This window comes from Chiloscyllium punctatum, chromosome 11 (genome assembly GCF_047496795.1).
Source record: "Chiloscyllium punctatum isolate Juve2018m chromosome 11, sChiPun1.3, whole genome shotgun sequence".
Lineage (NCBI taxonomy): Eukaryota > Metazoa > Chordata > Chondrichthyes > Orectolobiformes > Hemiscylliidae > Chiloscyllium > Chiloscyllium punctatum.
In genome coordinates this window covers 36725608-36743376 of record NC_092749.1, presented here as the reverse complement: position 1 = coordinate 36743376, position 17769 = coordinate 36725608, and the positions used below count along the sequence as shown (strand labels likewise).

Below are 17769 nucleotides of genomic sequence, written 5' to 3'. Positions count from 1 at the left end.
CTCACAAAAGCTAAGTGGTCAAGTTTACAAGATTCCTGCAATGATGCAGATAGGTAAACGAAATTGAAAACCACGCAAGATTTCTGCAAAAATCTAGGTTTCTGGCAAAAAGGTGAAGAAAATAAAGAGATTTTGCAGATTACTTATTATTAATGAATTTTTTTTCTGTATATTTTATTGAAAAATAAACAAATGCACACTGTTCTTTATGTAAGAAAACAGCATTTGGAAAATAATAGATGTTAGAAAATAAACGACTTGACATTTTAAGTAACAAAGCAATCAAAAAAATTACATATATACCAATTTTAGTGAGGAAAATTGCTTTAATTGGAAAAGTATGGAACATTACAAATTCTGTGGATTTTCTGGGCGAGAAAAGAGGTAAGTTTACACTTGTGAATTTTCCTTAATCTTCACCAACAAAAGTATTCCTTCCATATGAGCGCCCTAACTGTGCTTTCATATTGTTGAGTGCAGCTGCTAGAGGAACCAAGAAAAGGGCAGCACATCACAGGTCTCAGCTTGGTTGGGCATTGATGGCTGTTTCCTGCTTAGTTAGAGTGACGAGGACAGGATAGTGGAGGTTCTCATCATATCTCTCATTTTTTTCATCTTTCATCTGAAAAAAAAAGAACCATTTTGCTAAATCAAAATGAAAACACTTCCCATTACATTCAAATATCTCTGAAACTCATCTACCTAATGATAATCTCTTGTTGTGTGGTTTTATGTCCTCCATGACTTTGGGTTCAAGACAGGTTGGTTAAAGCAAAGGAAAGGTTCTGACTTCAGGCTCTGGCTTCTTTATAATGCTGCTTATTACATTTTAACCATGATGTGGAGATGCTGGTGTTTGGATCGGAGCGGACAAAGTTAAAAATCACACAACACCAGATTATTATAGTCCAACAGATTTATTTGGAAGCACTAGCTTTCACAGCACTGCTCCTTCATCAGGTAGTTTTAGAAGGGGATCCTTTTCCAAAGCTACCTGAAGGAGCAGGGCTTCGAAAGTTAGTGTTTCCAAATAAACCTGTTGGACTATAACCTGATGTTGTATGATTTTTAACTTTATTACATTTTAAGATTAAATAAAGGGTATTCAGAGGGGCAGCATGCTGGCTCAGTGGTTAGCACTGCTGCCTCACAGCGCCAGGGACCCGGGTTCGATTCCAGTCTCAGGTGACTGTCTGTGTGGTGTGTGCACATTCTCCCCGTGTCTGCGTGGGTTTCCTCCGGGTGCTCTGGTTTTCTCCCACAGTCCAAAGATGTGCAGGTTAGGTGAACTGGACCATGTTAAATTGCCCATAGTGTTCAGGGGCATATAGGTTTGGTGCATTACTCATGGGAAATGTAGAGTAATAGGGTTGGGGAATGGGTGTAGGTGGGATACTCTTTGGAGGGTCAGTGTGGACTTGTTGGGCTGCATGGCCTGTTTCTGCACTGTAGAGATTCTACGTATACTCGGTTCTAATTTCACTGTTACATTATTGAAAGGTAATTCCATAAACTCTGCCATTTAAAATGTTGATCTAATCCATGTGCTTTTCTGCATGTGTTTCTAACATTTGCAAAGCTAAGGGTCTCAGTCTAGCTTTCTGTGTGTTTGTCTTTCTTCTTAAATCTACTTAGCTCTGTGAAATTATTGCAATGTTTTGGTGTCCCAAACTCTGACACAACACCTCCTATTTTTCTCCCATCGTAAAACACTGACTTATATTCATTTATTCTCAAATGAATTACCTAGAATACTTCTTTTTTAAAAACATCTACTGTATATTGTTTCCTTATATCTCCCACACCCATCTCAAGTCTTTGACTTGATTCATCTATGTCCGTAGGTGGGTCAGGAAAGTCTGTGACAACTTGCAGGAACATGTGAGGGTAAGAATCATAGAATCATCATAGCATCCCTACAGTGCAGATAGAAGCTATTCAACCCATCGAGTCTGCACTTACCCTCCAAAGCGCATCCCATACTTCCCACCCTATTCCCGTAACCCTGCCTTTACCATTGTTAACCCACCCAGCCTGCAAAACCTTGCACGCTGGGGCAGTTTAGCATGGCTGATCAACCTAACATTTACATGTTTGCACAGTGAGAGGAAACCCATGCAGACATGGGGAAAATGTGCAAACTCCACACAGATAGTCACCCAAGGCTGGAATCAAACCTGGGTCCCTGCTGCTATGAGGCATTAATGCTAACCACTGCGCCACCACGAGGTTGGTGAGTTTTCTCATTCTCTGTTGGCTTTTGTTCATGCTTGTTGAAGGGATCGGAGGTTGATGTAATTGCAGAAATTATGGGTAAGTTGCATCTTCTCTGTCATTAACCTATGGATAGTGTTAATTCTTCAAGACCGTTTTTAAAGTTATTACAGTATTAACTTGTTCTTCAATGCTTTTATGGATCTGTTCAAAGGCATGAATGGTAATGTTGGCCTGGATATGATTTGGTTTGATGCTTGGAAGGTTCTTTGGACTGTAATAAATTTTTGAGAAATGACCTATTTTTATATAATGAACGCACGGTTGATGTAAGGCTGGACAGTTTTGTATTTGGCGTTATTGGGTTTTGGAATGACACCTATGGTAAGATATTAGCCATCAGACTGCTTAGGATTTTATGTTGGTGTTGCTGCACATGATATATCTTTTCTGTTTGAGATCTGATTGAATGCTACATGTTGTCAACACTTTTGGTAGAATGTGTACAGTATATGCAACTTTTGTTATATAATGATTTTTGGATAATTTTCTAGACTATGTAGCCACTGCAATTTCTGTCCTTGTCCTTGAGTTAGGTCTTTTTTACTGAAGAAGTTCAGTGATTGATTTATCTAAGAGACAGATGATTCTGAGACAACTGAGTTGTTACTCTAATTTTCAATAGTTGAATAACTCAGGTCACTAATTAAGCTACCTACAGTTGTTTTGGGACTGAATATTTGCCATTGAAGTGTAATCTTGCCAGCATCCTATTTGTTCTTGAAGTGAAATATTGATCAAAAACCTGTTAGATGACTGTCAAATATATACTTCATATCTGTCTGTTGCCAATGTAACACAAGATGTGATATTCTTCCCATATGGGTGAGAAGTATATAAACCAGTCCAGTGTTTGATTTGGTGCTCAATCCTGAATCTGGGTGCAACCTTAGAAATTGTGCAGTCCAAACTTATCAATTTGCTAATAAGTCAAATAGTTCTGAAAGCTTGGATTTTTCTGTTGGAAAAATTGATAAAAGTGAATTTTGTTTCATTGTCTGCTAGCACTTGATATCATTGATTATCTTCTTGGCCTCAATCACTGTGAGGATTTTGATCTCCTTGTTCAACACTCATTTCATTGTCCTGTTATATTCTAAGTTGACTAAAGTAGTTATTAAATCTTTATTCTTCCAAAGATTATTGCTGCAGAACCAAAATTGAAAACTGTTAAAGTTTCTGCAGTTCTAAATCTTTTTCCAATAAATTTCAGTTTTCCTTTATCAATGTGGTCACAGTGATGAATGAAAACATTATCTTTTCAAGATGGATGAAGGATTTCTAAAAGATCTATGGGTAGAAATGTTCTCAAAGTGTTGTCATTTAATAAGATTCAATGGTTTTTTGATTGTATCAAAGGTGGTTATCATGATTTTATAGAGATTGTTCTTTTTCTTTGGGCGTCTCCTGGGGTGTTTTCGCACTGGCGGTTCCCCCGACACAGCCTTGGATACAGGTAGTGTGTACTGGACCCTAGCCCATCTTTTGCGCTCGAAGTGAAAACACCTCAGAAGATGCTACAAGAGAAAGAACAATCATAACAGATGCCATTCACACCAACTTTTTTCCCTGCATCTGAGTTATTCTTGCACTTCATTCATCACCATGTGATCAAATTCATGACTTTCGTTTTATTTCAGACCTTTTCTTAAACTAATAAAAAAATGAAAACTTCTCAGTTACTCAGTAAAACCTATGCTTCCTGCTCAAACTACCAAAACATTAAGATTGAACTAATTTTACTGTTGGGTTGGATCTTTTCCAATTGATTTACCTTACAACTATTTCTGAAGAGCTTTCTTTACTTTGGTTGACTTAGTCATCGTGCAAGTTGTTTAAAAATTGTGAAATCAGTGTTAGGAATCTTAACTGTTTACAGGCCTACTTTTTCTGTTTGAAAATGAAACTTCTTCTTTCCTCCAACTGATCAAATCTGCTTTGTGTGTTCACTATTCACCCACTTTCTGCAGGTGCTCAACATGGATTTATCCCCTTGGCTGCCAGTGGGCTTTTACTTACCTCACTGCTTCAACCTTGTTTTCTCTATCACTTGATGTAAAAGGCTTTTATTCAGGCTTGTACTTGTTTTTGTGATTCCTCTGCAGGAGTTTTCTGTACAGAGATCTTTCTTCTTAAAAGCAAGTGTTAGTTCTGTGGCTTTTCTCGCTGCTAGCGGTCTTAAAGCTATATTGGTAACTTTATGAAAAGGCGATTTTTTAATTTACAAAAATAAAAACAAAGTGAATTATTTCAGACCTTCAGCATGTGTAATCGTTTTTATTCAAGCAAATTTCTTTGAGTTTCTCTTTTCTCCAAATTATTTCACATGCATTTCTTGATTCTCACTACTGCCAGTATTTTCTAGGAAGTTGACCCTATCACTACTCAAGTCTTTTATTGCATAATGTTGTGTACAAAATTACGAGGGATATAGATAAGATCAATAGTAGAGGGATCAATGATCAGGGGTGTAGATTTATGGTAAAGGGCAGGTGGTGTGGAGAGAATTCAAGGAGAATGTTTTTCAACCAGAGGGTGGTGAGTATCTAAAAATCATTGCCTCAAAGAGCGGTAGAGACTGGAACTCTTTTCAACAGTTAAGAAGTATTTAGACAAGCATTTGAAGTATGATAGACTATGGGAAAAAAGTTGGAAAATGGGACGAGAGTAAATAGGTGTTCGATTGCCTTCATTGGTCAGTACATTGAGTATATAGGTTGGGATGTCATATTGTGGCTGTACAGGACATTGGTGAGGCCACTTTTAGAGTACTGTATTCAATTCTGGTCTCCCTGCTATAGGAAAGACATTGTTAAATCTGAAAGGGTTCAGAAAAGATTTACAATGATGTTGCTGGGGATGGAGGGTTTGAGCTATTAGGGAGAGACTGAATAGGCTGGGGCCTTTAACCCTGGATTGTTGGAGGCTATGGATGACTTTATATAAGTTTATAAAATCCTGAGAGGCGTGGATAGGATAAGCAGCCAACGTCTTTTTCCCAGGGTTGGGGAGTCCAAAACTAGACAGCTTAAAGTGAGAGGGGAGTGATTTAAAAGGGACCTGCGGGACAACTTTTTCACACAGGGGGTGATATGTATAAGAAACAAGCTGCCAGAGGTGGAGACAGGCACAATTACAGCATTTAAAAGGCATTTCAATGGGTATGTGAATAAGAAGGGTTTAGAGGGATATGGGTCAAATGCTGATAAATGTGACTAGATCAGTTTAGGATATCTAGTTAGCATAGGCTGTTTCTTGAAGGGTCTGTTTCTGTCCTGAATGACCCTCTTGATAGCTGTCGACATGATGAGCTGAAGGACTTCTTTCTATGCTGCAAAACTATATGACTTTATTCCTACATCCATGGGTTTGGGTTCAAGAAAAGCTGATCAATACAGAGGCAAGATCAAAAACCATTTTCAGGCTTGGCTTCTTTATAACAGTGTTTATTATATATTAAGACTATTTAAAATAATACATGGTTTTCAGAGATATACCGGACTCTAGTCTTACTGTTACTGTGCTTCTAATATTCACATAGGAAGCCTTCAGGTTTCTGACTAATGTTTCTTGTGTTTCTCTTTTTATTCTTAAATAGCACAGGGTGGATGAAGTTATGTCCAGTAAGGAGCAACTCCATGACAACACTGCAAGGTCCTAAAGTCCTTACACAACAGATACAAATACTCCTTGGTTTGAAAAACTATGCTGTTCCTTCTTCTCTTCTCCCACCTTGCCACCTCCACTTCAATTAAGACTGAGGCAAGAAGGCCTATGGAAAACTTTCCTATCCCACTGCCCATTTTAATTTTATTTATTCATTGAATGTAAGTGTCAGCAATTATTGCCCATTCCTAATTGCCCAGAGGCCAACTAAGAGTCAACCATGTGGCTATGGCTCTGGAGTCAAATGTAGGGCAGACCAGGTAAAGACATCAGACTTCCTTCCCTAAAGGAGCCAGATTGATTTTTACAATAATTGACTACTTTCAAATTACTTAAAAACTGAATTCAAGTTTCACCATGTCATGGTGGAATTCAAACAAGTTTCCCCTGTACGTTAACTTGGCTTTCTAGATTACTACTTAGTGACATTAGCACTATGCTACCACCTTCTCCCAGCTGAAGTCAATTCATCATGATATTTACCCAGTGATGGACTAAAGACATGCCATGCAAGGAGTTCAAAATGCAAATCCGAACATGTTTGCTTGTAGGCTCTGATGGGGTTATCCCTTGTTCAAAGGTACTCAGGGCCTGATTGGAGGACCTGGCACTGGGAAATGGTGGGAGTCCCTGAAAGCCACCCTCTTTACTTGTTGCTAGCTAGCTCCCCAACCACATACTGCGTTCCCATCATCACTCAACTTTGCCTGGGACTCTCCTGATCCAAAGCCTTGGATGGTGTTGCTGAACACAGAAGAGCCACTGATCTCAGTTTTCCTGGAGTTCTTGGTAGGTTGGGCCTCTGTCCCCAGGGTAATTGACACTGCTGGCTAAGTACTTGATAGGCACTGAATTGCACGGGATCTTCTTTAAAACACCCAACTTGAGACTTTTGCTGACTCTTAAGCTGGCGAACTAGATGACTGTCATCTCCATTAAATCCAGCTCACTATAATTGAGCTTTCACCTCTGAGCTAGGCCTGACTGGAGAGGGTGGAGGAAATTGCAAACAACAGTCAGGGTTCCTGGTGCTTACTGCCATTCAGTAATAATTGCAATAAGAGTGGCCATTGGTTGATGACCATATTGGGTTAAGCTCTGATATCCCAAGATAAGGGGGTCTGCTGAAACTTTTACATCTCAAAGTAAGGGTGGTTAGTTACTTATGAAAGTGATGTTTTCAGGACGGGATACTGGAAAAAGCTGGAAAGGTTAGGGGTAAACTGGAAATATCTTAACTTTGCACATTATGACCATTCAATGTTATTTTAGGGAGGCAGCAAATGAGGAACAGTGCATTTCCCAACTAACCAAAAAATGCAAGCAAGCTCTGTTAGAAGGTTATTCCTGTCACCAGCCCATATTCTGTATAAAATAATGGCAGAGGAGGTAAATGAATCTCTAAAATTGTATAACATACACTGTCTCGTTCACAAATGAAGACCAGCCACTTGTTTGAAAGGTTAATAGAGTTCAGCCCCACACCTGAACATTATTTGTCAGCTTCTGGAGGGAAGGCAAAATTGGATGGGTGGGGCAATGGGAGGAAGGTGTTAAAAAATGAAGTTTACTTAAAAATAGGAGAATGATGTACAGGGCAGTAGTGTTTGAGATGGGAACAATGGATCAGTGGGCCACTGCAATGTATTGTGAACAATGTCAGATCTGTGGCAATTAGTAGAGGTGCAATGTTGTTCCTCCTGATCACTGTTAATCATCTTACTGAGTGGTTGTTAAGTCCACGTTTTGCAAGACAAATTGCCAAGAACTGACAATTTTCAACTCACAAAACACCCCATCCTCAAAGTATGAGGCTGAGTAGTCATCTCCTGCAGAGAACAGCTGGGGTGTGTGACATGAGGGTCTAATGCAAAATAGAAAATTAAAATTCATGAATCTCTTCACAATCATTTATGTAACAAGATTAGGATGAGACAGCAGAAAATAGCTTGTATTATCAGCCTTCTTACAGTTCTCCAGCTGGTTATATTCTATTCTAAAACAGTACAGATAAGAGGATAACATATAGCCTTAAGAAGAAAAATGCTCATCCTGATTTGGAGAAATATGGATTAAATTGAATAAGGAATAACTACAGCAATTTTATTTTAAAGGACAATATTGTAGAAAACATAGTCTAAAATCTGATATATTCTATGTTCAACATACATGAACAGATCACAAAAAAAAACTGTCTCATACTCAGTCAGAGCAGACCTTTCTCAGTCTTCAGGTACGATTGTCACCCTTTCAAATCATGGTTCCAGGGATAAGGACCTTAGTAATGAATATAATGGAACGTCTACCAGCAGTTCAAGACGGAGAGAGAGGGCATCAAGCAGGGGAGTTTTACTTAGATTACTTATAGTGTGTAAACAGGCCCTTCGGCCCAACAAGTCCACACCGACCCACCGAAGCGCACCCACCCAGACCCATTCTCCTACATTTACCCCTGCACCTAACACTACGGGCAATTTAGCATGGCCAATTCACCTAATCTGCACATTTTTGGACTGTGGGAGGAAACCGGAGTACCCGGAGGAAACCCACGCAGATACGGGGAGAATGTGCAAACTCCACACAGACAGTCGCCTGAGGTGGGGATTGAACCCGGGTCTCTGGCGCTGTGAGGCAGCAGTGCTAACCACTGTGCCACCCAAACAGTTCAAACAGTTGTACCAGGGCCTCCATCAACAGGTGGCGATGATGAGTGTGGGAGGGCTCATTGGAAGAAGGAAAAGACAGACAAAGTATTCCTCAACCCAATGTAAAATACAGACTTCATTCTGTGTAAAATCTGTAAATAATTCCTTGTTTAACCTTTGGTTTCACTTCATGTTTGCAACAATTTTAGTGGAATAAAGAAACCCTGCTTTGTGATCATTGGGCCATCCATGTTCAAGTCAAACATTACATCTCTTGCGCAGGATTCTACAGCATAGGTATCTTGTCATAACAGACAAGGTTAAAGGAGTCTGGCCAAGTGGGTGATGGAGAAATTGAAAGTAGTAGTGTCTGAGAGACAGGCTAAAGCTGCTCCAGGATCACTGGAGCATCAGATATTGGCAGATGAAGTCAGAATCGAGGCAGATGTTCACTTGATGTTACAGAGGGAGGGAGGCAGTACTCTTGCTAGGATACTCTACTTACCAATGTGCAGAAAACTGTAAAGATTCAGGGGAAGACTGGAAACATATGATGATCTGGCAATTGAAGACTGGACTGAAGATGTCAAGCTGATTATGGCATCCAGAGGCCAAGATGTGGGTGAGCATGTGGCTTTGGTGATGGAATATTTACACAGGAAAGCCTGTTGGGAAATATTGGAAGGAGTACAAATGTTCAAATAAGTCTGTGGCAGATCTTTGAAATATTAACATAGGTTTGGGCAGATATCAGTGGCCTGACATACCCATTGCAAAGGTTTTATGAGTCGAAGAAAGGTGAAGGGGTGGATCTGGTTTCTGCATTATCCTTTGGATCCTTCCCTTAAATTGGCCAGAGACAGGCATTTGAAGGACTATCTAGCTAGCAGAAGTAGTGAGGGATTGGAATGTCCAGATGAAGCTGAGGAGGCATAATTGTAACACACCTCAAATACCTTTCTTTGAAGCACAAGAATGTATTATTCAGATCATAGGATCCAATCTTTCCCCAAGACCAAGATAAAGAAAACCATCAGGAAGGTGACTGTTGGTGAAGACAAGGGTGTAAATCTCAGGTTAAAGGGTCAGGTGGAACAGACAGCAATAAGCAAGCACAGATAGTGCTCTCTTATCTCCAAGGATGTTCCGAAGAGGTGTTCAAATTGACAGGACCAGGTACTTCAAACATGACTGCTCTTAGCAACCATGGCTGCCATTACCATCAGCCACAGAAACTCCATCCAGTGTAATGGCCTTTCCTTCTAACATTATACTGTATATACTGAGTGGGAGCCAGGCAGGGGTCAGGATCCTTCAGAACAAGGCTCAATCCTATGTCCAGTAGTAGTGAGCCTGAAATGTGGCAAGGTGTAAGCATTATTCCAAAACGGCATAAGAGAGGACACATCAGTTTTTACTCGTCATTTTTCCCAGAAGTATCTTGCTGAAGATTGAGTTTTGATTGATGTCTGTTCTCTCATTCAGGTCTCTGCATGGGATGGACATTCGCTTTCATGGCTCCACTGAGTTCTGGATGATATTTCTCTCTCTATTCATATGCTGGGGTTTCTAATAGTTTGTTCAATATTTCAGTGGAAGTATGGCAGTTGGGAATATCTGCAGTGTTGAGGTCTAATGTATTAAGAAATATCTAGTCATCCTTTGAAAGTATATACAGTGATTGCTACAAGCAGCAAATTGCAAGGTTGGCACATTGGGCACAGGAGCCTTTGACCTTGTTTGACGCACACAAAGTGTATGGTTCTCTAGAACTGTCACAGGAAACTGTGATATTCTTTTAGCCATGTGCACCATCATATATCTTGAATGGTCATGTCAGCCAGCTCTAACTAGTCAACATTAGGCCTTGCTAGAAAGTCATGTGTAGCACAGCACCCACTTGGTGGAACTCTGGAAGCCACTCTTGCCATAATGGGTGAAAAGAATAGAGTACCAATGCAGATTGCCAACATCAGCAACAATGATGTTTACTTCCAACCAAGAATGTCCATAAGTCTCCTTAAACCTGCCAGTGTCGTGAACAGTGGATCAACTGGAGGGGATATCTCTAACCTCATTTCATAAAAGGCCATTGGCAAGTTGGAGGAGACCCAGAAGAGGCAATTGGTTTCTATTCTCACCAAGTAAAAGACAACTTTCAGTAAAGATCACAATGACATTGGAGATTGCGACCTGGTAAGCCATCAGATTATGACCAAAGGTAAGTGTCCAGTAAACATTCCAGACTGCTGGATCCCACTCATCAATGGGAGGAAATCTAGGACTATTTGCAGAAGTCATTGGAATAATGTGTCATCTGAGAGTCATCAAGTCTGTAACACCTTCCCGATAGTCCTTGTGAAGAAGAAAGAAGGACACTTTAAGCAAAGGCGCTTAAGGTTGCTATCCTCTGTCTGGGATTAAGGAAGCATCGCAAGTTCCCAGAGGTGCAAAGTCTTTCTGCAGTTTTGATTTGGACCACAGTTATTATCAGCTATCCATCACTGAGCAAGACATTGTAACAAAGAGATTTCAAATAGGCAGTAGAGCTTTTATGAATACATAAGTAGTTCATTTGGGGTCTACATTGCTCCTGCTACCTTCATGTGTGAGATAGATACATTTATTGGCAATCCTAATTTCCAGTCCCTCCTTTGTATCTGGACAACATACTTTTCTTTGACTTCATAATCCAGGAGACTCTTGCAAAACTAAACACCATCCCAGCCCACTTGTCTTAGTTTTAACCTGAAAGTCAAACCAGAGCAGTGCCGACTTTTCTAGACAGAAGTACAGTACTTAACACTTCATTAGAAGGAAGGCAATACTCCTGATGATGAGAAAGTCCATGTGGTACAGCAGTACCCTCGCTTAAGACTGGGAGGGCACCATGGGAGTTCCTTGGACTAGTGGGCTACTATAGGAGATTTGTGCAAGGCTATTCACAGTTGATCACCTGATTCCATGATTTACAGAGGAAGTCAAACAATGACTACTGTTTAGGAGAGGATGTGTGAAGTGTGATTCTTCACAGAGCAGCACAGGGAGTTTGACACCAGCATCTTAAGCATCGTTTACACTCTTAAGCAGAAGCTTGTCTTATCATCTGTCCTTGGCTAACCAGATTTCTGACTCCCCCATCACATTGGAAACTGCCGACAATTTGCCTGGCCTAAGAATGGTGTTGTTACAGGTTCAAGGACAGTAGAGGGTGGTTATTGCTTACGTCAGTCGGAGTCTCAAACTGAATGAGTGGAATATGGAGAATTACTCCAACATGAAACTCGAACTGCTGGCTTTCAAGTAGGCTATTTCCTATAAAATCAGACATTGGTGCACAGTTTGAACTGTTTATAGACAACAACCCACTCATCTATTTTTAAACGTCCAGCAAGCTAGAAGCAACATACACCCAAAAGGCTGTTGAATGCGTGCAGTTCCAGAACAGTTCAGGCAAAAGTTATGCAATGCAGATACACTTAGATAGAAGACTGACCACAGGAGGAAACCATTTGTGCCAGGTTGGGGGAGGGAGTGCTACCGGAAATGCCATGCTAATGTTGACCCTGTTCCCTATGGCATTTCAATTAAGATTTAGCAGAATGATGCACTTAAATGTGAGGTTGAAACCAGGTTCAGACAGGTAGAGCTAGGTTGGTTTCATTTTGCTATCTATCTTGAAAGAGGACTTCAAGTAAATTTGGCTCATTAACGTGGGCATATTCCTGATGAAAGACTTTTGCCTGATTTGATTTTTTGTCGATTCTCCTGCTCCTCAGATCCTGCTGTGCTTTTCTAGCACCACACTCTCGACTCTAATCTCCAGCATCTGCAGTCCTCACTTTCGCCTACCATTACTGCAAGGCCTAACATCCATCAAATCCATGCCAGCTGATGAGGTATTCTGAGCAGGCACTGAAACTGTAGAGGTTTTAATTTATATAAACCACACACATTACATTATCATTCATTTTACAGTTTGGATTTTAAAGTAGTGGCATGTAGGTTTTGATTTATGTGTTTCAGGGGGCTTAATAGTTAACTGGTCTGTCTTTCAGGAGCTAGGAGTTTTAAACCAGTATGTATCAAAGAACAGGGAACTGTGCCACTTCTGAGTCATAATGGAAGCTCAGTTGTGTGAATAACCAATGACGAGGGTTATATCAAGCTCTCAAGACCAGGAATTGAAAGAAACAATTTAGTCAAATTTGTAGATATAATATTAAAGGGAACTCTTCTCCGATATTTGAGTATTGTAAAGTGATGGTGTTGGAATAGCTGGAATTTTCTTCTGCCATGTATGGAAATCTTTCAATGTGCTACATGGAAATAGCATAGTTTGTTCTATTTTGTTTTAATTTCTCTTGTGTGATAAGCTTGCATTTTAATATTAAACCTAGATGCACAATGATGCATGTTTGTGTTTCAGTGGAAGACTACTTTGTTAAACACAGAATAAACAAAATATGATCTATAAGCCAGATTTCAGACTGGCATCTGACACGTGCAGTAGCAACATCAGCTGGGATCATAAGTAGGTGCTGGAAAAGGATTGGGGAGGAGGATGGAATCCTCTCTCAGCAGTCATGGCAAGGAGAGAGAGGTGAACTAAATCATCATTCCGAATAGCCTCAAGTGTCAAGTATTGATAGCAGTTCATGACTAAACAGGACAGAAAAGACAATTGCCCTGAGCAGAGAGTAGTGTTACTGGCTCAGGATGGCTGCTGGTATTGATGACAACTGTCAACATTGACAGAAGTATGTACAGATAAAAACAAGGACTGCAGATGCAGTATACCTCATTGACAGAGGTATACTGTGGCCAAATCAAGGAAGTAACTTAAACTCTGCATGGGATCCCTAGTTGACAAAAGACCTCATGCAATTGATTTTATGGTTCTTGACCCCAGTAGTAATGGAACTGTGCATGTTTTTGTACTGAAAGATATCTTCACCAAGTTCATACAGGCCATTCCCACCTGTAGCCAAAGACCTAAACTATAGCCAAAGTGTTAGTGCCTGATTAATTTGCCCAATACAGTGTTGAATGTTATATTCATTGTGATCAGGGGCACAACTTTGAGAACCAGATCCTACAGGAGCTTTGCAAGGTCTATGGTATTGTTAAGAGCTGCAGCATTCTCTAGCATCTAGACAGTAATGGATAATTGAAGAATTCAAGTACAGTGCATGACTGTGCACTTCTTTCTTCATAAGAGTAAACAAAGGAGCCTGAGTACCTTCCAGAACTGGTTTATGTTTATAAAATGGCCCACACTCATCCCCAGACTATTTTCCATCCTACTGTTCTTCAATTAAGACCCGCTCCCTCCTGTACACCATCTTCTAAGGCTCGTGTACCTTTAGATTGAGGGGATCTGGTTAATAAGTGGATAGCTGAGGACTGCACAAGGCTAAGCCAGGTGATTGAGACGTGACCACAAGGTGTGAGAGAGAAGTGTTGAGAAGAAAAACCACGAACAGTCACAAAGCTGACAGAATTGAACTTCCAATCAGTACATGGGTATTCTTCCAAAATCAGGGATCAAAAGAAGATAGAGGACGTGTGTGACCCTGAACCCCACAGAGTCATCAAGCAACCAGACAGAGCTGGCTGCATCCATGTTGTTGAAACAAGAGCTAAAGGACAGCTTCAGAAAACAATTTATAGAAATGAGTTGCTTGAGGTCAAAAGTCTAGTGGATGATGTCGAGACAAGCAGATCACTCAGTGTTATTGCAGAACTCGAAGTGTCAGTACTACTTATGTTATATTTACACAGACATTTGTGTGTTTTTCCCATTGAGCCAGTTTTTCAGCTTGGAATGTTGTGAAATAACAGTGGCATATCTGCCAGCAGCTAAATCATGGAGTCATAGGCCAATAGGAATCAGAGGTGTTCTTGATTTAGAGTCACTAAATTGTCAGGAATTGTGGATGGTGCTCATGCTTGGAATGAAAAGAGCAATTAAAATTGTCAGTTCTACCGGGTGGAGCTAGCAGAAGAGAACAGCAATGGAATATCATTGAGTGAACTCTAAGTGTCAAACTGGAACAGGTAAATTAAAGTAAATTCCTAAGCGCTGTGGCATATCCTGATTTGGTCCCAGTAGGGGGAAAATCCTCAAGAGCCTATAATGTATAGGGGAGTTCTCAGGTGGGAACTAAGCAAAAAAAAAGCAAGTGATATTTTTAGATTTAAATAATAAGGGCTTAGAAAATAAATTATTAAGTTAGCCGTACTTTGTTAATTCTTTTGCAGTGTAAGGTTTTGTCCTAATTATGAAATCTTGTGGCATAATTTATTTCAATTAATAACTGGAAGCTTGTTTTACTTTTTAAAAAGTTAATGTCTCACTTGATCATTACAGGGGTACAATGGTTATCCAGTTCAATTGGACTGGATCAGGAACAGTCCTATAATCAGGAATTAGAGGGTGGCAACAGCACAACAGGAAGCTAGTCACAATTATGCCATTCAATTAAAGCTACCCATAAAAAGGTGCACAGCAGAGGACACTCATCCAATGGCACACAGGTGAAGCAGAGTGATAGAGCAAGTGGTCTGGATACACTTGGTAAGTAAAGGAGATTTTAGGGGCCCATTAACCCTGCATGGCTAATCTACTTCACCACCATTTTCCTGCACAAACCTTGTATCCTTCAATGTTCTTGATATACCAATTGACCTTTGCTTATTCAACCCTCAGTGTCCACGCAATTCACAAGTTTTAGGTGAGAAGTGTATTAGTTTACTCAGTATTTGGCTGGCTGTTTGCAGTAACAATTCTCAAGAGACTCAATATGATTTTTAATTTAAAAGTGTTTACCTGCAGATTTAACAAACAAATTATTCTTGGCATGCAACATCTCTGGCAAGGTCAAATTGTTTATCCATCTCTAATGACCTCTGATAAAGTGGTGTTGAATCAGTCTTAGACCATGTAGCAAATGACATTCGAGAGTACAACCTACTAACAGAGAATAGTTGCCAAGAGGTGAAAGTTGGAGGCTAAGTATAAAAACAAAAAGGCAGAGACAGAAAACATAATTCCAGTAGCCATTGTGGAAAGTAGCAGAAATAATATACATTATAAGAATATGATTGCTCTCTGTAGTTCTGAGTCTGAATGAAATGACCATTGGGGAGGATTGAAGTGGATATGTGGCTATCTCTACCAAAGAAGAAACAAACTTGTAGCTCTGGCATTACTGCTTTGTACAAAAAGATAAAGTTGAGAAGTACATTCTTTTATCATTTGGATACCTGTTAATTAGATAGCAATGAAGTCTTTGACCTTCTGTTAGAGCTCTTTGATGAAATTTATGAGGAAGATTGAACTTTGATAGATTTCAGAACTAAAGATGAGCATTCGAAGGCAGAATACATTGTGGATGTTAACAGATTGTAAGATTGACAGAGTTCACTCAGGGATTTCTTAGATCAGTCAGTGCTTAAATTGTTATATTGTGCTAAAGTCACATCTAGACAGAGTTCTAGTTGTAACTGATGTTCAGTTCGCAGAAGGAGATGGTGTCAAAACAAACAGCTGCTGTCTTGAAAGAATCACTGAGGGAACAGTCATTTCCTTCAGCCTTTCTGGATGAAATAGTACATTCCAAGGTGACACTCAAAATAGGAGACTCAACAATTGCCAGCTTTTGGAATAGTTCAGATAATGGGCACAGACACTGACACAATGGATGGATATAAATAGGAGAATTAGGAATCAAACTGCTTTCAGGAGATCTTGCTACTGTTACAGAAGACAAAACTGGAACAGCAATAAAAAAATGAATGAATCCTGGCAAAGGCAAGGAAGAATTAATATGTACTTTAGCTAAGATTCAAAATATGATATATGATGAACTGCCCAGAGTGAACAGGTATGATTCTCAAAATGAGACAAAAGGAGACTGAGGAACAGAATGAAAATACTGATGATTCTGGACAATTATACTGTTCAGCAGGAATTTTAGATGAATGTGTTAGCATGGATTTTGTATATGTGCAGTGCAGGATAGTGCTTATACTTCAACTTGATTCATTGAGTCCTGAAGATTGAAACATGTTAATGAATATCAAAATACTACTTGTTTTAAGTCTGGCAATGACAATGCTCTGTGGATACTTTATATGTGAGAAACTGCTGTTGAGTTAAATTTTTATGAAAAAATTACAAATAAAGCTTGACATGGAGTATGATAAGTAATTATTTTTATCAAGTTTGTGGATCCACTGTTAAGTTTTTTGTTGGAAAGTTACAATGGCTAAAACTCCTCAATAATGTTGTATTAATGACATCATTCGATAAGAAACAGGGAAAAACGAACTGCCTAAGCTGTATAGACAATTTGCTTGTCCGATTTGTAAAATGTTAAAAACCTTCTGAAAGGATGCAGGTGTGGTTGATTAAATTTAAATGTGGCTTATACAAAAAAATGACAATTGCGAGATCAGTAAAAAAGTATTCAATGATGCAATCATGTCCTATTTTGGGCTGTTCACTGGCATGTGATTTTAATATGATAGTTATCAAGGTATTGGGGAAAGACCCAATTTTTATAGACCAGAAGACTAGATTGAGTCTTTCTACAATAATACATATTAAGGGCAAATGAGTTTTTACAATCCTGGAGAAATGGATAGACTTGCAACAACATTGAATGATTGACTGGTAGTAATTGGGAATTTATCAATAATGAGCTCAGATGTGTGCATATAAACATCACATCTAAAACTTCTTTCACAAAGCCCATTGCTAAAAGGAGTCACATGCTCATCATTTAAATCCTGTATAGAATGTAAACTGATTGACTAGATTGCCAGCTAATAATTGCTTTGCAAAGGAGTTCATGGAAACAGTTCTTTCCAGATGATCAGATGGTATAGTCAATCAATTAGTTATGGGCAAAATTCCAAATTGTTTTCTGTATTGTATGATAATCTTTCTGCTCTAGAATGTAGTACAGTTAGTTCAACATTTTTCTGCACATTTTTGCTTTATATGAACACAGACTGGCTTTTGTTAATGTCAAGGATTCAGCTAAGGCTTGAAGAGCATTAAAGTATTCTTTAAGACTACCTGAGACATAATTTAATTGGGGAGAAATGATATGAAAAGGCCTTGAGAGGTCATGATGATAAGACAACGTCTACCAAAACAACAAATTGTTTGACA

The 17769-nt window shown here is 39.4% G+C and overlaps 1 protein-coding gene across 3 annotated transcripts in view; it reads right to left on the bottom strand.

Moving 5' to 3' along the window:
- Window positions 1-237: 237 nt before the first annotated feature.
- The window catches only part of camkmt (calmodulin-lysine N-methyltransferase), a 380405-nt gene continuing 362873 nt past the window's right edge, over window positions 238-17769 (bottom strand). Inside the window, exon 10 of one of the 3 annotated variants that reach the window (XM_072580636.1) lies at window positions 238-622. In XM_072580636.1, the coding sequence (XP_072436737.1) occupies window positions 521-622 (102 nt within the window). In that variant the 3' untranslated portion in view covers window positions 238-520. The remainder of the gene's footprint in view (window positions 623-17769) is intronic. The other 2 variants (XM_072580635.1, XM_072580634.1) reach the window with 2 other exon arrangements.